The sequence below is a fragment of the Colias philodice genome, chromosome 16 (genome assembly GCF_061535455.1).
Source record: "Colias philodice isolate Cphi_HAF_F1 chromosome 16, ilColPhil1 Martin Lab GWU primary, whole genome shotgun sequence".
Classification (NCBI taxonomy): domain Eukaryota; kingdom Metazoa; phylum Arthropoda; class Insecta; order Lepidoptera; family Pieridae; genus Colias; species Colias philodice.
The window spans coordinates 8,133,889-8,159,626 of record NC_143101.1 but is presented as its reverse complement, the minus strand read 5'-3'; the positions used below and the strand labels follow the sequence as shown (position 1 = coordinate 8,159,626).

General features: G+C 34.7%; 5 protein-coding genes across 5 annotated transcripts in view; 3 read left to right on the top strand and 2 right to left on the bottom strand.

Annotated features, from left to right (window-relative positions):
- Positions 1-1,144: 1,144 nt before the first annotated feature.
- Positions 1,145-2,689, bottom strand: LOC149481836 (WD repeat-containing protein 91). Its single transcript, XM_089704788.1, has 4 exons — positions 2,363-2,689; positions 2,126-2,275; positions 1,722-1,927; positions 1,145-1,458 (listed from the first exon to the last, which is right to left on the bottom strand). Exons 1-4 carry the CDS (start codon positions 2,604-2,606, stop codon positions 1,225-1,227), a joined length of 834 nt encoding a protein of 277 aa, XP_089560914.1. The 5' UTR covers positions 2,607-2,689; the 3' UTR covers positions 1,145-1,224.
- Positions 2,690-2,941: 252 nt separating this feature from the next.
- On the top strand, positions 2,942-10,461 carry Ric (Ras-related protein interacting with calmodulin). The gene is made up of 5 exons (XM_089704577.1): positions 2,942-3,345; positions 3,507-3,580; positions 5,281-5,475; positions 5,838-5,978; positions 6,322-10,461. The coding sequence occupies exons 1-5, from the start codon at positions 3,207-3,209 to the stop codon at positions 6,430-6,432; spliced, it is 660 nt and encodes a 219-aa protein (XP_089560703.1). The 5' UTR covers positions 2,942-3,206; the 3' UTR covers positions 6,433-10,461.
- The window catches only part of LOC149481832 (atrial natriuretic peptide receptor 1), a 49,128-nt gene continuing 33,081 nt past the window's right edge, over positions 9,692-25,738 (top strand). The window contains exons 1-2 of the mRNA XM_089705287.1: positions 9,692-9,821; positions 13,733-13,916. Coding sequence (XP_089561413.1) covers positions 9,692-9,821; positions 13,733-13,916 — 314 coding nt within the window. The remainder of the gene's footprint in view (positions 9,822-13,732; positions 13,917-25,738) is intronic.
- Positions 14,618-23,830, top strand: LOC149481833 (uncharacterized). Its single transcript, XM_089705288.1, has 3 exons — positions 14,618-17,674; positions 21,693-21,850; positions 22,750-23,830. Exons 1-3 carry the CDS (start codon positions 15,725-15,727, stop codon positions 23,717-23,719), a joined length of 3,078 nt encoding a protein of 1,025 aa, XP_089561414.1. The 5' UTR covers positions 14,618-15,724; the 3' UTR covers positions 23,720-23,830.
- On the bottom strand, positions 17,701-22,892 carry LOC149481834 (uncharacterized). The gene is made up of 3 exons (XM_089704716.1): positions 21,635-22,892; positions 19,046-19,234; positions 17,701-18,164 (listed from the first exon to the last, which is right to left on the bottom strand). Exons 1-3 carry the CDS (start codon positions 22,004-22,006, stop codon positions 18,018-18,020), a joined length of 708 nt encoding a protein of 235 aa, XP_089560842.1. The 5' UTR covers positions 22,007-22,892; the 3' UTR covers positions 17,701-18,017.

Genomic DNA, 25,738 nt, shown 5'->3' with positions numbered 1-25,738 from the left:
TGTTTTTTTAAAAATCGTAAATTTAATCGTAATTTTTAAACAAATAATATTTTCTTTGTGCGGCAATGCCTGGACGGATAGCCGAAACCGATTGAATATTGAAACTGTAAAGGCGAAGCTGCAAATTAATTAAATGTAATTTTAAATTATCGTGCAAAGATTTTTATATACATTCGCTTTAGAAAATGAAGAGCTATTAAAAGCTGTTTCTTCCAACAGCAAATATAAATGTCAAAAATAAATTTTCTCTATTTAACATTGCTGTTTTAATTATCTCCCGTAAAAAATAACTAAAACTCGTATTTTTGATGCTGTTAACCCTTAAATCAAATACTGGCAACCCTAGGTGCGGTGCGGTCGTGTGGCGAGTCGATCGCACCGCACGAGTACGGTGGTCCGGTCGCACCAGTTCGAACGTCTGTTTATAATTGTAGCGCGCGCGCGGAGACCAATCCATAATCTAAGACCCGTACGAAGTCGGAGCGGGCCGCTATGTTTTTATATACAACGTTCACAGTTTTTCTGTAGTGTATTTAGTATCAGCATTGCACCCGTGCGAAGCCGGGGCGGGTCGCTAGTTATACTTATAAAGGAATAATATTTCATCGGAAAATATTTTTTTTTAGAAATAATGCCGTTTTTCTTTCAAATTATAGAATATTTACAAGTATTACGAGTGTCACCATAGTAATCGAAATCTGTGATCGAAATAACAATGAATGACACAGTCGACCATTCTTATTATCACGGTTCGTATTGGAGCAAAAAGTCTCATATACTTAGGGATGTTATTCTAAAATAAACCGTAAATTCGTGCGTTAGGATACATATTCAAAAGCTTAATTTAATAGTTAAATTAGTTTTCACTAAAATCAAGCTGTCCAATAAAAGGCATAGTTTACTTGTGTGTACTGTTTAGCTTTCGGTTTGAATGTGTTGATTTTGGCGACAGCGGTTTTCATACGAATTATGACATTATAGCACTTCTATGTATGTGTCTTGTTATTTAGATTTCTATGATTTATATTCTTTAATCTTTAAATCCAATGTTAAGTACGTGTTTCGAGATTTTATAATGTTTATGTGGAATGCTTTATTAAAATTTGTAAGAATATTTATGTCTAAAATTGTAACTAAAACAAACTTACGGAATGTAATTCAATTTATTGTAAATGTAATCTATACATATATATTAAAATAAAATATGAGAATCATTTGAGTTAATTAATTTTGACTATGAGATCTTCCTGGTTTTCTGCCCATTACAGGGCTCCCACCCATTTGTCGAAGCAAGCCTCGAAGCCCTTTTGCTTCTCGAAGCCCACTATCTAACTGCTCAGCTGGTATGGCTGAGAAATCGTCAATCAGTGGGAGTGGGCCACTCAGTCTTTCCGAATACTGTGATAGACGTGATTGATGCCCACTTGGAGATATCTTATCATTCTGCGGTTGTAGAGACTGAAACAGTTGTAAATAATTAATTATGCAGATTTTAAAATATCTACAAATACCAAAAAACTTACATAGCAAAGTATAAAACAAAAGGCTATTCATTATTCAATAAAATGTGATTATGAATGGATCTAGGAGTAAAGTTAAATAAATTAATATGAAATTAAATCCCATAACATGATGAAAGATGGAATTTTTTAAAGAGTAGAAAATGCTTCGCACGGATTGAAAAACCTTCATTTTTATGTTATAATAATACTCCATGGTACCTTTCCTTTCAATGAGGCTATTTCCTCTTGCAGCCTCTTTACCAAAGCTGCATCACTCTCATAGCTTGTGAGCGTTGGTTGCGGCATACATTGGAATACTGTAGCTAGTAGATTATGTAAGGATACTAGCACGCTATCTTGCCAGGCCCTTGTGAAGTACAAACTGAATGAGGGATTTTCTTCCGGCTTTTGTATGTATGGTAACACTGTAATAAAATAATAACTATAATGTACATATTATTTTATTGTAACAATATACTTAAATAAGGAAGAATAAACATGTCTTTTCGTTTGATATGATTATGATTGAATCAAATTGATAAAAAAATATTAATAGAGAATTAACAAATTACACATATTAAAAGAAAGCATAGAAATATTCAAAGTATGGAATATTTACTTACTAAACCAATCCCTCCATTCACTTTGTCCTTGCAGTTCAGGCAGCATTTTTGCAAAAAACTCTGCAACTTTTTCATTCTTTACACCACCTGTACTTTGTGCCGCTGTTACCAAGTACAGTTTATAAAGACTATATTCTATTTTACGAACAGCTGAAACATACATTAAAATTGCCGTTGAATTCGTATAATATACTGTAACTAAAGAAATCCAAACTTTTTAAAGGAAAATCAAAATACCTGGTTGAACATGGACCTCAAGTTTGGAAAAAACTAAGTTATCCAGATGGTACCAGTATTCTTTTAATCCATTGAGATCAGAAACATTAATATAATGTACAATTTGTTCAACAATTTTATCAACCCTGAAACCTTTGTCTTTGTCAGCTTTCAGATCATTTTCAAATGCCTTTACAGTAGAAGTAAATCCCCTAAACAATAGATATTCTCGCACCAATTCATCTACAAACTGTAAATGTGCCATGTTTGTGAAATTAAAATATAAAATAATCGATTGATGTTTTTACTTTTTGTAAACAATTTCTTTGACATTATTTTAGATTAAATTGTCATCGTGACAAACTGACTTATGTCCATTTTATGTCTGGAAAATTATACAACTTAAATTAAAATAAAAATATATATTAATAACGTCCTATATGCTTTTTAAGATATTTATAGTAGTTTCGTCTATTTGATAAAATGGATTCTTTAAAGAATTTTGGCCAAATATATTAAGTTTGTGTTAATTCTATCTGTGACGTAAATATTGGCATTGAAAAAAATAACATGACTGATGACATCGCAATGACACAAAATCGAAATGTCAATTGTCAATCTTGATCGCTTTCAATCAGCTGTCGATTAATATTGGCGACAGATTTCTGCCATTAATTTAAATTATAAATAATCAATAAAATGTGTGATAAATGGAGTGTTATTTGAGTGATTTATCATTAACGTGAGCAAGGTGGTGGTTTTGGGGGGTGGCCTCTGCGGATGGAGGGTGAGGAGTTCAAGTGTTGCGAGTGACCGCGGCGGGCGCGGCTCGGCGGGGCCTCCGAGCACGCAGGCATGCGGCGATATGACGGAGGCTGCGGGCACGTCGCGAGGCCTCCGAGTCTACAAGATCGTGGTGCTGGGCGACGGCGGAGTGGGCAAATCCGCGGTCACTCTCCAGTTTGTTAGTCACAGCTTCTTGGATTATCACGACCCGACGATAGGTAAATCAGAATAATTTTCCGCAAGCGATAATTATTTTAGAATAATATTAAGTAATTAAGCAGGACACTAATTAAAATAATCTATGGTTATAATAATTAACAATTTTGTTTGGATATATTTTAATAAATAAAATTAAACATAATAATATTTAATTTCACAGAGGATTCATATCAGCAGCAAGCAGTAATTGATGGTGAACCAGCTTTGCTAGATATACTTGATACTGCAGGGCAAGTAAGTTATAATCATCTATCTAATTATTTATTTAAAAATAAATTCGGCAAAACTGTACATTATAGGGCGTGGAGTTGAGAGTCGTAAATTTTTTTGTGGTTAGCTATTGTCCTATGGAACCTAAATTTGAAATTTCACACCGCGCAAACTTTTAGTTTTTGAGTCACGAATTTTTGAAAATCGGAAAATTTTACTCCATTTTATCTTTGAAACGCGAACTTACTGTTATGACAGTGTCAAATTGACATACAGCGATTGTCAAACGCGTTTCATTTCAGGTAAAACATTTCTATCTAACAAAAAAAAATTATAATTTAAATTTTATTTATGAAATTTGTATATTTTTTAACAACATTAAAAATAATAATTATTAAGTATAGTTTTTGTAAAATAGATTAAATAGAATAAAATTACTAATATTCGCAATTTATAATTTAACAAAAATATTAATTGTACGCTTTGTACCGTGGAACAAAACAATAATGACGTCATTTCAGATCAGTTACCAAAAGCAAAGGGGGCGCGCTAAAAAAGCAAAGGGGGCGCAGGACTTAGAAAATTTTTGATGGAGTTGGTATCATTATAACACCTATTTATTATTGTTTTATCGTAAAGATTACGCTAATATAAGCATGTTTTGTTGGGGCAACTTTTCTCTAAACTTGATAATTACCAAGATACATGACGGATTGTAAAATGTAATTTTTTTCAATGATGGAATATTATGTATTCAATATTAAGCTGCGAAAGTCCGAATCTAGTTAAAAAACGTTACGCTCAAATAAGCATTGCATTATCATAAGACTTGCCACAGAACCGAAGTTGTCAACCCCGAATTCCACGTGGTCTTGTCTGCCCTACCCCTAGAGTGTATGTAAAAAGCCGGAGGCGCGGAGGGAGAGCAGCCCTCGCCCGCCGTGACAAAGCTCGGGAGGGAAAGTACGGGCGACCGTGCTTTGTCACGCAAGGGCGGGAGGGCTGCACTTCCCGCAGCGCCGGAGCTAAGGCAGTGTCTGACACAATATAAAAAAGACATGAGGAGATAGGGAAAGGGTTAGGTTAGGTTTTATCATCAATCTTTGAGGGCGAATATCTCGGCCATTTTTGATTTTAGAGAAAAAGTTTTTTCTATAAAACATGCTTATTTTAGCGTTTTGAATAAAATTTTTCTAAGTATTTTATGATTCCTATACAATTTTCACTTTGGATCAAAAATTTTCTAAGTCCTTACTTTGCGCCCCCTTTGCTTTAGGCGGACCAAACTTCATTTGTAAATATCTCGAAAACTATTAATTTCCGCGCCCTCCCCTTTACAGGGGAAGTTCCTAGTACCCACCCCCCCTCTCTCCACCCCCCACTACCCCCAAATTCCACGCCCTATAATGTACAGTTTTACCATAAATTCAAAGCCTTTGTATTATTTTTATATTTACTATAATAAAAAATAAAATAGCTCAAATCATTTTCTCGTGACAATAATTAATTTGTAACTTCTTTTTAAAATCTATAAAAGTTTTAACACAAAAAAAACATTATTTTTATAAATGGGAGGCTGCTATCATAGTTTATACTAGGGAAAATATCTAAAATGGTCTCTTTATGTAATCTAGGCACTTTTGTTTAGTTGACTTTACAGCATGTAATATGATTGTGATTAGCATTAGTAACAGTCATAGACTAAAGAATTAAATTCTTTCCAGGTGGAGTTCAATGCAATGCGAGAACAATACATGCGATGCGGAGAAGGGTTCATGCTTTGCTATTCTGTGACAGACAGACGGTCGTTCCGTGCCGCTTCAGAGTACAAACGCTTACTCGCTCAGGCTAGACCTTCGGAGACTCTTCCACTAGTCCTAGTGGGGAATAAATTGGACTTGGCACCAAGATTTCGACAGGTGAGAGTGGATTTATTTATTTGTTGTTAATTGTGAGTTACAATATAAAGAGCATAATTAAAAAATAAATCCATTTGTTTGTAAAATGATTGTAAGTAAACTGTTATAATTACAATATTATGTTTAAGCATTATCAATGAACATACACTAAATCTTGCTAGACCTTTACAATTATGTAATTTGAAATATTTTATTACTAGAACAGCTATGCACCTTACTAATAACTCAGGCCCCGGAATCACAGACACAATAGAAAATCTATTGTGTTGTGGACCGATCGGGCCGTTCGGGGCTCAATGGGTTAAATAAATAATAAACAAATGTAATCAAATAGGGCAATATAACAATGTTAATACTTCCAGGTAACAACAGAAGAAGGCAAGGCGTTAGCAACACAACTCGGGTGTCCATTCTTCGAGACGTCGGCCGCGTTACGTCATTTTGTAGATGACGCCTTTCACGCGCTTATTAGAGAAGTCCGCAGCCTTGAGAGACAGAGACAGGTATAATATTTTGTAATTGAGTAAATTTTTTTAACATTTCAATTTAAAAAAAAACAAACTGTTACAAGTCTGAAAACATTTCCATCATCAACCTTTTGATCTCATTAAAATTTTGACACACAAGACAAATTTATATCTCTGAATTTCCCTAAGATATTAGTGCTGATATTAGATATTAAGATATTGTTAGGAAATTAATTTCATTCCATTTGTCTAAGTTTCGGATATCATCCCTTAATATTCGATAACATTGTTTGATATGTAATTGTAATTGCTAGTCCAGCTAATTGACACAAAACTCAGCCCACTAGTGTATGTTATAAAACAAAAAATCCTTCCACAGTCATCCCTAGTGGGTACGGGTGTATCGACCGGCGGTGGTCGGCGCCGTTGGCGACGCTTACGCAGTATATTCGCGCTCGTGTTCCGACGCAGACGACGTCATACCCCTTGACCGCTCCGACAGCGACTGACGTGAGCTCTATACTCTATGACGTACTCGTTTTTTAAAATAAGAACACATTTTGACGTTCCACAATTGACATTGGCTTAACTCTATAATTTTGCATCTATGACTGAAAAATGTCGGAATTATAAATACCGAATTATATTTTCATAATGACAACATTGTTTAGCATAAATTTTGGAAAATTGGGTAAATATAACAACAATATTTTAATTATAATAACCGATGTAAGCGTGTCTCAGTAAAGATAAAAATCATTCACTTGTGTAAAAATTACATAGGTACTTTACGAAGCATTCTCGAGTTTTCAGAGGTTTTTATTCCTCAAAGTGTAATCCTATTTATACTCTATTACAATGGGTTTAATTCTAAGATGCCTAAAACCATCCTTTTGTCTATTATCCTGTGTATAACAGACCATAATTACTACATTAGTTAATGTATACCTTTCACTACCTCATATTTATGCTTTCTACTAATTTGTGTTCCATAGCTAGTTTAAGTATTATGTAAAGTAGTTATTTTATCTAATTGATATAGAATAATATTTTTTCTAGTTCATTTAGGCCTAGTGCTACTTAGTATTGCCAGCTTAAATATTGAGTGGAATTTAGGTGAACAGTAAACATATATTATTAACCTTTTATATCGCCTGAGTATGTGTACTGCACAATTTTTCTTACAAATAAAGACTTAAGAAATTGTTACTTTTCGATCGCTCCAATAAATTAAATTGATTTAAATAAAAAAATACTCGCGCTAAGACCGATATTAAAATAACTCTTCCATTGAGTGCGGCCTATTGCAATAAAAGTTTTTAACCGTAAATTGAATAATGTTTTTCAAAGTTGTACATTGTTTTATGCCTTTTAATGTAACATGAGTCCATGTTAGGTCTCTACCTAACAAATAGTCTTCCGTGAATCCGAGCAAGCAATAATGAAAAGTACATTGTAAATTATTTAGATGTTTTATATGTTTTGACATTATTGGTCAATATGTATAGCACATAAGACATAAATGTTTCATTCTAATAGATTATTCAATTAATGTTTAAGTTATTTGGGAAAACTACGGTAAAAAATGAGATTTCGTATTGATGGAAAACGTGCGAATAAAATTGTCATTAGATAATTATTTTAGTACCTAGTTCGTTCATAATAGTGATATATGTCGACCCCTAGCCGAGATCCGAGGCATCACTAGGTCTTAGAGTAATTCGCGACTCGTATTCGATTGCGTATTCGATAGTGTTAATCAATATAACGATTGGAATTGAATAAATTAGAACATTGAATAGTAGGATTTTATAATCCGCCCAGTAGTATCCGACGTAGAGTATTTATGTGTTTAAATAACATAGTGTGATCATGATTGAAGCCCCATTTACTAGTTAAAGTGCGTTAATATTTTGTGTAAATTTTATTTAACGTAGGACGTAATGTAATCATCTATATATTCCTCTTAGTGTTGCCATTTCATTAGGGTTTTATGAATTTTACCTTAAAGTACAATTTAAGTGAGATCAAACGAGCTCCTCGTAATCTGTGTGACAGAGACAGCAATAAGATAGAGAAGAGTTATATATTTATATTATGGTAATTAATTCAATGTGTGTTTATTAGTGTTGTACGTGATGTTGATATTGTAACGTTAGGTCGATACGCACAAATTTTAGTGTAGTGTTTATTGTGTATATTTGAGTGTAGATCTAAGGTCTGGTTCATATATTTGTCGCATATAGTATGATAATAATAATAACGTCGCATTGTTTAAATACAATGCTTGAGGCATTCTGTGAAATGGATTAATAATTATTATATGCGACAAATAGTACGAAGAACATTTATAAAACAAAAAAACGTAGAGCAATAAAGCTCTAAGTGCAATAACACCGTGTCAAAGTAGATAATTTATTGTTCAAAGTATTATTAAGTGGGCATGAGCTTCTTTTGTCTTAACCAATATTGAAATTCAATAGATTAAAACACCATAAGTGTGATTATGGTTATTAAATGTCCTCAAAGTAATATGAAATGTATATTCGATGTTCGAGATTTTCTATACCTTATGTTGTTTTAATGTCCAGTTTTACTATTGTTACTCTGTGTCAATACGCTGCAATAACTCTGCCATACATGCATTTGTAACGTTTTAGAATTTTCAGTGAAGTTTGTAGCGTAGTTTTACATGTATGTATATTCTATGTCTATTGTCTAGTCATTATTTTAGGTGTTTTAGACGTTGAACTGCTGAAATTTAACTTATTTACGCATTTCTGTTTAATTAAATTAAAGTTTAATGCAATGTTTCATTACAATTCTTCGACTTCGACTATATTTTTATGTAATTTTTTATTCCTTCGATTTTTTTATATTCAATTTATTTTTTAATAAAGTACCGTTCGTAATGCTTAGGCGGATAAGGCGATTGACACAAACACGAACCACACAGCGTAGCACGTGAATACGTGTTTTAACATTGCTTATAAGTTATAAGTATCTCCGTTTGATAAGTAAAATACGCACAGTCCAATACAAAAAGTTCACCCAGACGCGTTCATCCATATCACGGCAACACATTGTGGGCGAACAGCGAACGGCTTGTAATGAAATTAGTCAGAGTCGCCGCACAAAACGCAACTACGTGTTTGAGATCTGCACTCCCGCAAATACGCGCGTAGGTGCGTTGACACGCAACGCGCGGCGTGATGCGTGATAATTGCCTCATTTAATAAAACATAATTTGACGGACTTGTTTGAATATTCTTAATTAAATAAATAGAATGATGAATTCGTTGAATTGATTTCTTTTTCAACATTTTTTTTAGAAAAAATGATCCAATATATTCGATTTGCAAGAAAATTGTTTCGATTCCATTTATATTTGAAATGCGTAAGAAAGATCTATTTCTTATTTATAGTCATTTTTTAGACAACATAATATTAGAAAGATGTTATCCGATATTTTTAATAATTTTAATTATATAATTATTTTTCATCGTCTATTCCTTTTATGAGTGATTTTTTGCTGCCAAAAGGAGAAAGGGTATTTAATATAGTATTTTTTATCAGTTACAAATATTGCAAGTAATCTAGAAACTATGAATTATATTAATTTGATACTATTTATTTCTTCAAAAAACCCCGACGATAATGAAAAGTTAGTGGCCTAAACCGTCAGTCTTATTATACAAACTTCAACTTTTTTTTAAGCGCAGTCAATATTTTTATACATTCTTGTATCTATGGCTAGAGCGCTAACAGACGAACGGCAAGTTGTGAACGGCAGAGGTTACTTCAGCCGTCGCCTCATGTCGACGGCAGTCGACGGCAGCAGTCAATATGTCGACGGCTGTCAAACGTCAAACGCTTGCAGTTTGCCGTCAACACAAAAGTGCAAGCATCGCCACCTGCCGTCGACATATTGACTGCTGCCGCCGATGCGTCGACGACTGAAGTAGCCTCTGTTGTTCGCAACTTGCCGTTCGTCTGTTAGAACGCTTATTATGATATTTATATCATATTATAGCACAATGTTCTGTCTTTTTGTAGTGTAAAATGTGTAAAAAACCTATTTTATGTGAAATAGTGTTGTTGTTTTTAAATTCTTTAATACTTATAGGATATTCCCTTCTTGTTGTTAATCATACAATAATTGCATTTATTTAATAATGTTGTTGACTTTAATGAATTATTTTAAATTTGATTTGTTTCAATTAATATCATAATATTAGTTTATAATTATTTGTACTAAATATTGTTAGATTTTTATTAATGTATATTTAAGGATTATTTTGTTTTTTATATTCCATTATTTACAGTATAACATAATATCTTTTTCCTGTGGATGTAAAAAATTGTTTTAACTTGATGTAAATTTTCTTTGAACATAATATTATGTATATTATAAATTTTGTTCATAATAATTTATAACACCAAATAGTACCTTGTATGTAAAGAAATAATATTTTATGCATATGTAAGTGTGTGTAGAGATTTTGTTGAATAAATGTCATGTTGGAAATATTTTGTTTTATTTTTTGAACATAAACGGTCTTACTTATAAAATGTTACCCATTCGCTAAGCAATGGATTAGTTATTGCAATAACCTGTCTTGTTTTTATGAATGACGTTTCTTGTGAGCAAGAGCAGGACACAGCTATGGTAGGAAATGGTTGAAATTTATCCATTGTTTAACTTTTTATAAGTAAGGCCGATAGAATTTACAACATTAGATTACAAAATAAAAGAAAGGATATTAACTATTACCATGGCTCATTAAAAATTTTCCGAAAGTATTAAAAATAGGTGATTTTATAGAAATTGAGGTGTTCTTTCCGAAAAGGCCGTGGATACGGCCTACTGGGGAAACCACATAAAAATGCGTCGCTCACACTTTCTCAAGAGGGTGTGGAAAAAAATTATCCCGCTTGCGTATGAATAATGTAGTAACGCTACATCGCTGAGTGAAGGCACCATGTGCGGAAAGTATAGATTTTACGAAAAATAGATAAAATAACAATTTTCTGTAGCTTATTTTGTCAGTAGATATTATACGCGGAGGTCATATTATTATGTCTCGATATAGAGATACCGATATAGAGATTCAGATTCGAGTCAAGTGATTTAAAGATTTTCTATGTGCTGCTATATTGACTATATAAACATGTGATATAGAAAACTAGAGGTCCGCCCCGGCTTCGCCCGTGGTACATATTTCGCAATAAAAGGTAGCCTATGTCTCGGGTATCAAAATATCTCCATACCAAATTTCATGCAAATTGGTTCAGTAGTTTAGGCGTGATTGAGTAACAGACAGACAGAGTTACTTTCGCATTTATAATATTAGTATGGATACATGTATTAGATTATAAGCATAGACAAATAAAATTATATTCGTCCATGTTATAAGTATAGGAATTTCATAAGATAGGTACGACATAAAAGTGTAAATATAACAATATATTTTGAAGATTCAAAATTATAAGAAGTTGAATGAGTAAGTGACGAGAGTTTGCATTAATTACATAAGTATTTAAATTTTATTTTTAAGTATTTAACGTTGAGATACATACCTAGGTATGTATCTCAACGTTTTGTAACAACTGTGCTTACAATAAACGCCGTTCATTACACGCGTAATAGTTTGCACATTATAACAAACATTTTATAGAGCAGCCATGAAACGTAAACTATAAAATCGCACTAACTATTGTTCTCAAGATGGTGGACAGTGATCATAAAGTTGGAAGTAATGTCGCTGTAGTGTGCCAACTGACGCATTCAACGGGCACATTTTGTTCACACTCCAAGTGTTTTATGTAAGAAATATAACGGCCGCGGCGTTATGAAGGAAGTACTACCGATTTTTTAGTGTAAAGCTTTCGCTATAAAGATACCAACCATAAGCTTTGTTGGGGAAGTTTAAACTCATTCTAAGTTCGTCGAGAAAATTACTGGAGGAATCTGTATATTAATTTAAAGCCGTGTGATCTTTTTTTTTCCATTGGAACCTAATATGCAAACATCTTATAGAAAATGATCAGTACCTATCAAATACTTAGTTCTCCGTATCCTATATTATAACTATAACTCACTATTGAATATATTTTGTAGATAACAAAACAGACAAAGCTTGAAGAGCTTTTAAACATACCTAGTATATGTATAAAATGACTCTTACAATGACAGTTGGCTAAAATTATTTAATTAGGTACCTAATAAATATGTAGTAGGTATCTTATTATTTATCTTAGTAGGTAATTAACGATGTTATATGAAATCACGTTGCGTTGTTTATAATCATAAACTCATAATGGATTAGGTACGCTGTGGGTACGCAAATGTTCGCCAGTTGTAAATTTACGATTATAACCGATAACTATTAGTAGGATAATAAAAGAGCTATTCATAAGTCATATTAAATATATCTACGTACCTATGTTTACTTTAAGTAACTACAATTAAAGAAGCAGTTACTTACTTACTTACTAGAGTGGCGCAGGGACCCAAAGTGAGTCTTGGCCTCCGACATTAAGAGCCTCCATTTGACTCTATCTTGCGCCATCTCTTGCCAGTTTTCGATCTGGAGGCTGCAAATATATTTATTTAATATATTTATCTGAGGTTGTAAATATATTTACTCCTTTATAAGTATGTAACTAGCGTAGTATTCTTATATTCTTAAACTTACCGTCTACATACTACACATCCTGTTAAAGTCTTGAAAAATCAGCATTTCATCATTTAAACTTTCTTCGAGTACTCATAGTGACGTTCAAAATTAAATACATATTACCTATTCCTGGAATAGGCCACATCCGCAAGTCAGAATTAAATTTTCCAATACTCTATATTAAAATCAAAATTGAACTACCCTGTTTCCGCGAATAGAAATATTTATATTACCTCGGATTTTGATTTTGCATGCTCAACAGCACGTGTTGTTACTTAATTAATTCAATTTGAAATAAGTAAAATAATAATATTTACCCGGAAGCTTCTATAAAAATAATACAAACACACTACTAAGAAAATGTTCATATTTTTTAATATAAAGTTTTTTATTCAGTAAACACCGAGAGTAAACATGTAAGAGGGTTATTTCTTTTTTTTTAATTATCTACATTAATATAGGTACTTACACAATGAATATTTACCTGCAACAAATCTTTTAAAAAATTTCTGCATCGTTTTCTTAATGTTTGCATAATTTATATAGGGAGGTACCTACATAGTATGCAAAATGCACCGAAAAAGCTCTGGAAGCTTTATCTATTTTGTCAAGTTTTAATTAATTTACGCAAAGTGAATCGTTCTCTTTTGTATAATTTACGGTGCCCTCATCACAAACTTTTACAATCCTATACAAACAAAAACTGTTTTGAAAATGAATTTAACTTAATGGGTCCGAGCGCATTAACTTGACGATCTCTCATCAAGGGTTAATGGAGGAGAATGGCGGGAATCGTGACTTGTTGCGTCACTCTTCGTCTTATCACCCCATACAATACTGTAGGCATCCACTGTATCCACGCTTTCACAGTTTCAGTTTCCCGTCACGTCGCGGGAAGACGCACGCTTTCCTGGCTTTAACAAAACTACGTGAAAGCGAAACTTTTTGCTAAACCAAACATAAAGAAAATACACATAGACCATGTTCCATTTTTAAAAATAAATTATTTTTAATCTACATCCAATTTCCCGCGTTCTCAGTTTGAATATTTTCGCAACAAAATAAGCTTGAAAATGTATTTTATTAAATTATCACGCTTGGTTTTGTTAGTTTTTCTTTTGAAAAAGTCGTTTTCGGAGCGGACTGTTTACAAAGTAGGGGTTTTGATGGCGTCTAGATTAGATTCCCCTTTTGATTTAGAACGTTGTGGTCCGGCCGTGGACCTCGCTCTCGATAAAGTCAATGAAAAGTTTTTGGCACATCACAACGTCGAATTACAGAAAGTGCAGGGAAGGTGAGTTAATAGAAAATATTAACGTTTTTATTTTTATAATTATATCCTTTAGATATAATATTTCGTATTTGGGATATTTTGTAGTTAGTACGTAGTTGTAGGTAGGTGCAATGAAAATGCAATAGGTATTATATAATATTACTTAAGTATTACAAAATCTATTTTGCAGGTTAAAATGTTTTGTGCAAATTCGAAATGAAAATTGATACCTACATTGAATCCCATTACAGTTTGGAATCACGTCTTTATTGAAAATAAGTACTGACTTTAGGTGTAATAATTTACTTACCGTGTAATTGAAATACCTATCATTTATATTACAAAAATATTTATTATAATATTTAATCTGAGTAAAAACTGAACTGTATAAATAATTAATACTTATATTTTGTTAAAGCAGTATAGTAATTGTAGTTCTGCTTTTAGTAGATAAGCACTAATCAGAAATAATCGAATGTCTCAATCAATATAATATGAACTTTAATAATAATTTTCATTTTCGTAAAACTAAAACGATAAAAAAATATTATCTAACTTACCTACATAAAAACTAATAAAATCAGTCAAATAGGTCATCTATTCTATACAGACCACTTATCACACCATCGTCATCACTTAGCAAATGTTTATCATTTAATTTCATTACCTAATAGAGAAACGGGAAACTTCGTCATTAAAAATTAATTTATGGGTGAATTTCCCAAACGACTTTTTTTTTTGTCTTCATTGAAATTAGTATTTGAAAAAAGGAATATTGTTCTGTACTATTTTTTTTTGTATTCATTAGGTATTTATTGGGTTGTGGCATAAAATATTATTTGTCTAAGTCTATTTACAAAGGTAGAAATAAATACATAAACCTCTATTTTTGTCACATCGGTGCTGTCCCTCTACTTTTTTTACAAGCAAAAACGCTTATATCGTTATAAAAATAAGTAACTTAAGAATAGAACTTATTCTATTTCATAGAATATTAGTTTTATTATTAATATGTAGCATATTTTATTACGTAATTCATAATATTTATTACTGAGAGGCATAAATGTACTTGTCTCGCAAAATTTTGTCATATCGCTGCACAAAAGTAATTTAAACCTAACTTTGCATCGATGAGTCCGACAGTGTCCCCACCCCAATTTTATTTCCCTCGTTAGTGTGTGCTAGTGCGCAGTCAGGACGGACGTGTGTCAAATCGCTGCATATTCCCGCCAATTACGTAAGTACGACATTTCAGTTACTTCCAAGCAATTATTTTATATTATCGGTGGTTGCATTTTTCTAGTGTAATGTGAAGTTTTATTACGATTGTTTGGTTCTAACAGACATAGTAAGTAAATTAGCATCATTATAGGTACTTGAATTTAGCCTAAATATTATACATTTTTCATAATTTTCAAAAAAGTCGATAATTTCTCACGTCGCTGTTCTCATATCGCTGTAATCGGTGGTCTTTTTTACCACCGATGTGATAATTTACACCGATGTGATAAGAAAAATCAATCGGTGTCTTAAATATCATATCGGTGTTTTGATTCATGATCGACGCATAGTTTTGTCACATCGGTGGATTGTTTTATCACATCGGTAGATCATATTATCACCTCGGTGTAATTTTATCATATTGGTAGACATAGTGTCATTTCATTAAAGTAAACAAAAAAACAATGGAGCATACCTACAACCATACATTATATACATACATATACACATATTATATTTTTTAACTTTCATAAATATTAACTTGTGTGCAGCTCGTGCCGCACACAATTCGTTCGAGTAATTTTGTTTAAGATTAATTTTGTTTAAGAATGCTGAAATCAAAACTAAACGAGGAGGAGAAAAAAGAGAGAAAGAGGTTGATGGAAAGAATAAGAAAAGCTAAAATCAAAAGTGATCCTGTGTTAAACGAGCAGCATTTAAGAAAAGACAGAGAACGCTTAGCTAAAAGAAAGGCAGCTGGACTTATCCTAACCCGAAGCCAAATGACTGCACATGCACGTCGCAATGCACAAAAGAAAAACCGAATCAGTGCCCGTGCATATTATCAGCGGAAAAAAAATAAGGCAAATGGTGCCCGCAACAACCCAACAAGTGTTTCAGAGACCAATGACGCAGAATCGCTACCGAAAAATCAAGATAATGAGCCCGGTATTTCTCAAGAACTAATAGGACCTCATAGCCCACGGCTATTGCGACAGAATGTTCGATGTAATAGTCCTAATTTGCGTATTGATGCCATAGTAGCGAGTAGTTCCCACTATTTACGTACAAGCAGTCCCCTAGATTTATCAATAGCATCTCCTTTACGAACGCCAAGTATTAGTTCTATAAATTCAGAAGAATCAACATTACGCCCAAATAGTCCTAACTTAGACACATCCTTTAATACTGTTAAATTCAAACAAGACATTAAAATGAAATTTCGTAAATATCAAAACGTTAAAACTCAGCAAATACACGATTTAAGAAAACAATTGGCAAAGGCTAATAAAGAGAAACTAATGTACAAAAAGAGATACATGAGACTACATCAAGAATTTAAGAAATTAAAACAGAGTAATTTAGAAGTGAGACGAATCCCAACGAAGCCAAAAAATATAGACCTGCAAAAACGTATCCGTAAGATTGTTGTTCAGTTTTTTGAGGATGATGAAAATTCAAATCTTTGCCCAGGTAAAAAGGATACTGTCACACAAAATGGAGTAAAAAAACAGAAAAGGCTGATGAAAGACACAATTAAAAATTTACACAAAAAGTATTTGACTTCGGGCTACCCTCCAATCAGTTACGTCACTTTTACAAGAATGAGGCCGTTTTGGGTCACGCAGCCAAAATTAAACTTGAGAAATACATGCCTATGTGAGAAACATGAGAACATGGATCTTGTTATATCATCTTTAAAAAGAAATCGTATCATAAAAGAAAACACCACGACTGAAATTCTAAGTAGTATTTGCTGTGATATTTTTAAGGTAGAATGCCTGCAAAGAACATGTCCTGTCTGTAAGAATCGTCATTTAAATTATCAAGAATTTGATAACTCCAAAGATGTTATTTATTGGAATTGGAAGAAGATAAAAAAGAATTACAAAAAAAATGGAGTCGATAAAATAGCCGTTAATGTAGAAAAAGTAAAAATAACCGTTAAACCATTACAACTAATCAAAATATTTGAAAACAATCTGAAACCGTTCTTAACACATTGTAGTAATATACGAAATCAAAGTCAAGCTTTTAAGCACTACAAACAAAACATGACTGAAAAGGATTGTGTCGTTCACATTGACTTTAGTGAGAACTATAGCTCCAAGTACGGGTCCGAAATACAATCTATGCACTTTGGTGGCAGTCGTCAACAATTCACATTACACACTGCTGTAATTTACTATAAAAATAAGGAAGAGAATATAACAACTCAATGTTTCTGCACTATTAGTTCTTCACTGCGCCATGATGCTGCCGCCGTTTGGGCTCACCTTGTTCCAATATTAGAAGAAATTAAACAGGAAGCTCCAATTGTTCAGAATCTTATTATTATTTCTGATTCTCCATCAGGCCAGTATCGGAATAAGAAAATTTTTTATATTATGTCCCAACTCAGTATTTACTGCTCTTCTCTGACTAACATAATATGGAACTATAGTGAATGTGGTCATGGAAAAGGTGCGCCAGATGGAGTAGGTGGGCTACTGAAGCGAACGGCGGATCGATTTGTTGCACACGATGGTGATATGAATAATATAGATTTAGGAACAGAAGTGGGAATGAAATAAAAAACACAACGTTACAATTATTTACAAAACTCGTTAATAACTTTTATTGACACTAATACCATTTAAATTTAAAACCAAGAACACGAAATACAAAATACAAAATTATAAAATAATTTTACACTAATTCCACACTAATTTTTTAAACATAACAGTTAAAAAACTTATACAAAGGAAAATAACTAGGCAGTTGACTTCACAAACGGGCAGAGTTGTAGTATGTCAATTGACTCGCGACGAATGGTGCCGCGAATTAGCGCGCCAGCGCTTTTATTTGCAATCCGCCACCACGTCTTGTCATCCCCTCTATTGGCGCTGTCTTAGTTTTTATCTAACACGGCCTCTCCTGACTGGAGGACGTCCCCGTTCTCCTTTGTTTTATGCGGAGAAGTACAGGCTCCTCTAGAAGTGCCTGGTACAGGTTCATCAACAACGACTCGGTCATTTGTGGACTCCTCATCTTCAATACTGGCAGCATCTGGGAAGGGTTAATGATAAAATATTAGCAACTAATAAACATTACACTCCCCTTATAGCAGGTAAGCGCAATACATAGAGAGGAAGCACTACGTTCGCTATCTCTGACACCAATGACAGCATAACATAGGCACGACGTTCGCGTATTATACTTTACACATATAAAATAAAACGACCACATGACATAGGCACGACGTTAGCATATCATGAGTCCAAGACAAATGTATAACATAGGCACGACGTTAGCATATTATACGTTACGCATATAAAATAAAACAACCACATGACATAGGCACGACGTTAGCTTATCATGAGTCCAAGACAAATGTATAACATAGGCACGACGTTAGCATATTATACGTTAAAAATAAAACAACTACATGACATAGGCACGACGTTAGCTTATCATGAGTCCAAGACAATTGTATAGCATAGGCACGACGTTAGCATACTATACGTTACACATAGAAAATAAAACAACCACATGACATAGGCACGACGTTAGCTTATCATGAGTCCAAGACAATTGTATAGCATAGGCACGACGTTAGCATATTATACGTTAAAAATAAAACAACTACATGACATAGGCACGACGTTAGCTTATCATGAGTCCAAGACAATTGTATAGCATAGGCACGACGTTAGCATACTATACGTTACACATAGAAAATAAAACAACCACATGACATAGGCACGACGTTAGCTTATCATGAGTCCAAGACAATTGTATAGAATAGGCACGACGTTAGCATACTATACGTTACACATAGAAAATAAAACAACCACATGACATAGGCACGACGTTAGCTTATCATGGGAAAACTATAATTTGTGACATAGGCACGTCGTTCGCTTATCACAAATTAGGGATCAGCTCACCCTCAAAAAACGCAGCACATGTCTCAGGAGTCCACTCCCACGCCACGGCACCATGAATTCTGCCGCAGCCTGCGTCGATTTTCCATAAGAGCCCGCCAGTAACTGCAGCTCGTATCGACCGTGGGGAAGCGCTTTGACCACGCGATATGGACCGCGCATACCAGAGTCGAGTTTGCCAGTTGCTTGAGCCTGTTTTATAACAAAAACCAAAGAATTAATTTCAAATAACCGTGGTGCCTTTCGGCTTGCATTTACAGTTTCGTCTTGCCGACGTTGATTATTTTTTAAGCGCTCAGAGACACGTTGTCTACGCATTTCTCGTAATGCGTCGCGATTGGGACGAGAGCCTTCTAGTGCGATGTCACGAATGAGGTTACGTAAAACAGGTGTCGCAGCTTCAATACCCACCAATAGATTCAGAGGTGAAAAGCTTGTAGTTTTCTGTTTTGTGATGTTCAGAACCAGCTGTAGTCGCCATATGACATCAGACCAATCATTTTGTCGGTGATTGCATTCTATACGAACCATGTTGAGTAAGGTTCGACAATAACGTTCAACCTGCCCGTTTGAATTATGCATCTCTGGTGTTATGAGATGCATGTCAATGCCCAAGTCAGTAAAAAGTTTCGTTATTTCTGAACTCTGAAACATTCGACCCCGATCTGCCACAAATAATTTTAGGGGTCCCAAACAAAGAGATATTATAAAAAAATATTTTTAATTCAGTGGAATCTTGACCAAACATAGGATACAAATTACAAAAGACAGTATTTGGAAAAATGTGCGTTTTTATGTGTTATACATATCAAACAATGGTCAATGTATGTTTTTTTTTACAAATAATAACACCAACCAGACACTATGTCTATAATTTTGCAAGGCCTTTACAACGGCTAAAGTTTCCAGCTCATAGGAATGATACCTTGGCTCAGCACCTTGAGTTTGTTTACTGAAGTAACTCACCACCCGCTTATGCCCCTTTTCATGAACCTGAAGAAGCACTGCATCATATCCTATACAGCTGGCATCTATATGAACTTCAATAGGTAAAGCCGGATCATACATAGCTAACACAGGTTCACTGGTAAGATGAGAAATAATTACTTGGCGTGCTTCTTCTTGTTCACTACTCCAAATAAAAGGTACCCCTTTTTTCGTCAACTTTGTAATAGGCACAGCCTTTATAGCAAAGCCAGCTATGTAACGTCGAAAATAACTTGAACTGTCTGGTTTGTTTAACGGTCTTTGGAATCGGTGCTTCGACCAAAGCTTTAATCTTTTGACCACTCGGTCGTACCTGACCCTGACTAATCGTACGTCCCAAATATTCGATTTAAGTAGATAGAAAAGAGCATTTCTTTAAATTTATGGAAAACTCCGCGCTTGTAAGAGTTTTAAGAACTCTACGTAAAATCGACAAACCCTCCTCAACCGTACCGCTCATAATGAGGACATCATCGACGTAAACTAGGGCTTCGCGATTTAATATATCGGTGCCAATGATGATTGGTGTATTCATCAATTTTGAACTAACTACGTGTAAATCTACTTCTAAAGTAATTTCATTAAACTCTATTGGTAAAGTGACAAAATAAGTCGATTCAATTTCCTGCCCACCAATACCACGCAAGATCCTAAATGCAGGCATTCGCACACATTTCAAATGCTTTAATAACGATAAGGAAAATAATGATATACTAGAGCCGCTATCGATTAAGACATCGACTGGGATTCCCTGGATGACAGCTACAACAATCTTTATTCTTACTGTCCGGGTTTTCTTCGCAAAAATTAACATTGTTTGTATTACGTGCCTCCCGACTTTAATTTTGCAAAACACGCCTCAGTTTTATGGCCGGGCTTTTTGCAGAAATCACACAATACAGATTTATTCGAATTATTAATAGAAAAATATTTATGGTCATTACTTTGATTAGAAAGAATCGACTTAGCTTTTTTAGAACAATTTGATTGTGTATGACCATGTTGACCGCACAAGAAACATTTCTGTTCGTTAAATCGTCGTTTACGATTATTTACTACATGTTCAGATTTTAAAGAACGATCATAGCGCGACCTGTGATCAAAATGTCTGTTTGAGGAGGAATTGGATTTAACGTAAATTGAAAAGAATTCAACCAATTCATTTGTCGTTAGCTTTGCATTAATGGCTGCAGCGCGAATCTGCGGATCCGTAATCCCTCGTATTATTATTGCAGATATAAGTTCGTCACTTAACCCCCTAACAACACGCAACCTTAGAAGAGAGCGACGAGCATAGTCTGCATACGTTAGGTATTTATCAGAATTGGTACTCATAACGTCATATAAAATATTCGCGATATCAGATTTCTTAGGACACAAAGGTTTAAATTCTTTTTTAAAATTGCTCCAACTACGGTCTGATGTTACCCATTCATTGAGCCATGTCCTAGCATCTCCCTTTAAACAATTACCTATACGAGATAGACACTCATTATCATTCCATTGATTTATAACCTTAGCGCAATCGACCTCCTCACACCAGGTTTCTATATCGTTTATACTCGGATCAAAATTTGAAATGTAATAAGATTGGCTCAACCTCACCGTCGTATTGATTGATCGTATAGCATCAACAATACGATTAGTAGCGTTACGATCGCAGCCGACTGTGGCGCTCCCGGAATGTCCCGGTGAAGAAGGGACCGCCGACCCTGAGTGCGCCGCAGACTCCGGATGCACAGCGACGGCCTCGACGATCCGTGACCTCGGCGGCGTTGTTGTCACACCGCCAGTGTTGGACCCTCGTCGCGACGGAGAAGAGTGACGTTCTTCTAACGACTTTATCCTATCTGAAATTTTTTGCATTTGTTGTGTTAATGCATCGTTGAAAGGACTATATCGTCGTCGGCTGCGTATAGGAGGTGTAGCACTACGATTCCTAGAACGGCTTCGGTCTTTGTGCTTATTATTAGGCATCTCGTACGTAAATATTTCTTTTTTTTTTTTACAATGGAGGAAAATGTTGATATAAGGAATCGATAAAAGTTAAATATGAAGGAAAAAAAAAACACACACTTAATATTTCGTTAACGTATTAATAAAAAAAGAACAAAGTTGCGGGTACATTAAAAAAAATACGTATCGTACTATACAAAGATGAAATAAGCGTAATGAAATCATATGCTGTAATTTATTTTTTAACAAAACACAAATCACAAAGGGTTTAAATAAATACTTCAATTATACCAAAGCTGCTTTAAGCTATAAATTGATAAGAACCTCGCTTCTCCTTAGATAGCAAATGATTGGAATATACTCACCAAAATTTTGCGTTATATACTTAGCCACACAACTACTATTTTAGTTTCACTTAAACGAAACAGAATAAAAGGTTTAGAGATTAAGTATTATTGAGGGTAATTTTAAAAGTGTTATAAACTAATTCGTTTGAAGAGTCAAACTGCCATTTTCGGAAAGCAAACGGTTAAGGACGCGTGAGAATCACTATCCCACTTCTGAATTTAGGAACAGAAGTGGGAATGAAATAAAAAACACAACGTTACAATTATTTACAAAACTCGTTAATAACTTTTATTGACACTAATACCATTTAAATTTAAAACCAAGAACACGAAATACAAAATACAAAATTATAAAATAATTTTACACTAATTCCACACTAATTTTTTAAACATAACAGTTAAAAAACTTATACAAAGGAAAATAACTAGGCAGTTGACTTCACAAACGGGCAGAGTTGTAGTATGTCAATTGACTCGCGACGAATGGTGCCGCGAATTAGCGCGCCAGCGCTTTTATTTGCAATCCGCCACCACGTCTTGTCATCCCCTCTATTGGCGCTGTCTTAGTTTTTATCTAACAATAGACTCTTTTGTAAACTATTTAAAATCTGCTGTCCAAGGCGTGAAAATTAGTACTGTAGAAGAATATGAAGTTGAAGAAAAGGACTGGCTTCTCCCTACAAATTTGAACACATTTCGTGGAACATTGCAAGTCAAACAAGTCATTTGGACTAAAGAAGCTAAAAATCGTATAGTTTTACGTCGACTTTCTTGTATAGAAGATGAATGTATGAAATATGTTGTTAAATGTCCACATGGCAAACATCTAGACTTCCACAATTTGTCAACCGAACACGAAATTAAGTCTAAACCTCAACTTTCTACTTCGAGTAATAAAAAATCCAGAACTAAATCCAAAATAGATATCACTAAAATGCGACCAGTAAAGTTAACTGACAAATTAATTTTGTTCCCACAGCCATCACATTCAAAGTATTTTACACCATCAAATACATTAAAAATCTCGGAAAATGCGGCACCCAGATCATCCTCTTCGACAAAAATGTCTGAAAATTTGCTATTGAACTATGTAGATCTTGATCAAAGTACTCCTGCCTGTTCATTTTTAGAGAAAATTGACACGAACATTTTAGTTGGTTTAGAGGAATCAACTCAATTCGTAAATAAAGAGGATACGGTAAAAGCATCTAATAGATTTTCAAGTCCTACCGTGGAAGACAGTGACACCGATGAGGAAATATTTAGAATAAAATCTAAAATTAACTTTAAAAAAGAAAAAAATGAGCCACGTAAACCAACTCCTGACATCAAACAGAGATTTAATTATATATTTGGTTGCAGTGACACTGATGATGACTTATTTTGATCTGGGCTGATTTGTTTTTAAAATTTTTATTTTTATTGTTTTTAGTTTTAATTGAAAAAAAGAGGTTTAATTGTTGTAACAGATAATAATTATAAAAGTACGTAATTAAGTGCTGTGATTAACTATAGGTGGTCGCGCCAATATAAAAATATACGTAAATATATTCTCGATATGAAAGTGGACTGTATTCAGATCTACGTGGTGTTAGCAAAGAGGGATAGACAGGATACACACGGCACGTACCTCGTCGGAGGGAGTAGCGTCCAGAACACACGCGCCGCCACGCGGTCAGGGTCCTCCAGCTCGCGGCGGGCAAGAACGGCGTCCAGTCCCACACTCCACACAAACACACACGCGGCGGTGAGCGCGACCAAGGGGCCGGGGCACGGGATACCCCGGTGGTGTTACAAGAGCACAATGCCTGATGATCTAGAGAGCCTCGTGGAAGCTCTCCGGCGGTGGCCGAGTCCCGAACCTCGCGAAGGAACGGAGCGAACCCGACTGACTGCAGCGACACGAACGTCGCGTTCACGTCTTACTGGACGTGTCACGTGGTTAGTGACCACGCGATGATTGGTTGTGCTCGTATGTAGGGAAGGATGAAGGAACACACCACACAAATAATAAACGTTTAATTTCTACATTTACTATTTTAATTATATTGGCGTTACCATATCCACCCGCCCTAAATGGGTCACCATTTAAAACCAATCATAAGGTACAGCGAAAAACTATGACTCTAGGATCGCATAATGCGCGCGGGTTAATAAAGTCCTAAGAGCCACGGCGGTAATATAAATAACAAGTTCTATGGCTCTAGGAGCGCAAAATACGAGCGGGATAATAAAAAATCCTAAAAGTCACGGCGGAAATATAACTAACAAATTCTATGACTCTAGGATCGCGTAATGCGAGCGGGGTATATAAATTCCTAAAGTCACGGCGGTATTACAACTAACAAATTCTATGACTCTAGGATCGCGTAAAGCGAGCGGGGTATAAAAAATTCCTAAAGTCACGGCGGTATTATAACTAAGAAATTATAAACGAAAGCGGTGCAAAAACTTAAAATTAAACTTAACTAACTGCGGTAATATACTAATGCGGTATAACTATTGTCTTGGAAGCGGACATAAACGAACGACCGGGCGAAGGTAAGTTCCCTTGGCGGTTCTAACTGTACAGACGCGCACGACGTCGTCCTTTGAAGGATGTACTTTCTCTACGACGGCTAAAGGCCAGGTTAGGGGCGGTGCATTATCATTTATTACAACCACGACCGTTCCAGGAGTAATAGGTGTCGAAGGCGTATTCCATTTCTGCCTAACCTGCAAACCGTGTAAGTATTCCAATCTCCAACGTTTCCAAAACGACTGAACTAACTTGTCCAGTAGCGAGAACCTATCAAGCAAACTGACGTGATCAGATTTGACTTGAGGTGCGGGTAAAGCTAATAAAAGCGCGGTAATTAAAATAACAAGAATTAAATGTGTTATAAAGTTCATATATTTAATATGATAATAATCAATGATCATGATAATTATTTGATCATTGTGCGGTAATATCACTGGATGCTTATGCGCATATTCCAGGGCGGAATCGCTTAGACGTCCGATGAGGATAAGCCTGTTGCGAATAAAAGGCCTCAAGCGGTTGAGAGCCTGCGAATAAAATTTATAAAAGAGTATATTATAATACTCCTCTGCAAAATATTTATTTTGCAGGGCGGGGATAATTTTATTCTCAGCGAAATTAGGTTCCTCTACGGTCATCATAACACCGCGGCGGGTTAATAATATAAGGAACCTATAAATATAAAATACACGACGCGACGAGACGCGAAGGGCGGTATCGTATAAAGCGCAATGCTTTATAGGCGGGCACACAGTGTGCGCTAATAGTTTTCGTTCGGGAATGTCTGCAATAGACTCACCATCGAGACTCCTAAGAGGCCAATCAGATGGGTCCGAACGAGCCCACTGTGGTCCGTGGAACCACAGAGGGTGCGGTACGAGATCT

What these genes read in the sequence shown, in the direction of transcription:
- LOC149481833 (XM_089705288.1), top strand. Translation starts at nt 15,725, where the DNA reads ATGCTGAAATCAAAACTAAACGAGGAGGAGAAAAAAGAGAGAAAGAGG. An exon ending in ATATAGATTTAGGAACAGAA is followed by an intron (nt 17,675 to 21,692) that starts GTGGGAATGAAA and finishes TTACGATCGCAG; the next exon opens with CCGACTGTGGCGCTCCCGGA. An exon ending in CCTCGTCGCGACGGAGAAGA is followed by an intron (nt 21,851 to 22,749) that starts GTGACGTTCTTC and finishes ACTTATACAAAG; the next exon opens with GAAAATAACTAGGCAGTTGA.
- Ric (XM_089704577.1), top strand. Translation starts at nt 3,207, where the DNA reads ATGACGGAGGCTGCGGGCACGTCGCGAGGCCTCCGAGTCTACAAGATC. An exon ending in TGGCACCAAGATTTCGACAG is followed by an intron (nt 5,476 to 5,837) that starts GTGAGAGTGGAT and finishes TAATACTTCCAG; the next exon opens with GTAACAACAGAAGAAGGCAA. An exon ending in GCCTTGAGAGACAGAGACAG is followed by an intron (nt 5,979 to 6,321) that starts GTATAATATTTT and finishes ATCCTTCCACAG; the next exon opens with TCATCCCTAGTGGGTACGGG.
- LOC149481836 (XM_089704788.1), bottom strand. Translation starts at nt 2,606, where the DNA reads ATGGCACATTTACAGTTTGTAGATGAATTGGTGCGAGAATATCTATTG. An exon ending in TGAGGTCCATGTTCAACCAG is followed by an intron (nt 2,276 to 2,362) that starts GTATTTTGATTT and finishes TGTATGTTTCAG; the next exon opens with CTGTTCGTAAAATAGAATAT. An exon ending in TGAATGGAGGGATTGGTTTA is followed by an intron (nt 1,928 to 2,125) that starts GTAAGTAAATAT and finishes ATTTTATTACAG; the next exon opens with TGTTACCATACATACAAAAG.
- LOC149481834 (XM_089704716.1), bottom strand. Translation starts at nt 22,006, where the DNA reads ATGCCTAATAATAAGCACAAAGACCGAAGCCGTTCTAGGAATCGTAGT. An exon ending in TACGATCAATCAATACGACG is followed by an intron (nt 19,235 to 21,634) that starts GTGAGGTTGAGC and finishes GTTATAAAACAG; the next exon opens with GCTCAAGCAACTGGCAAACT. An exon ending in ATGTGCTGCGTTTTTTGAGG is followed by an intron (nt 18,165 to 19,045) that starts GTGAGCTGATCC and finishes AACCCTTCCCAG; the next exon opens with ATGCTGCCAGTATTGAAGAT.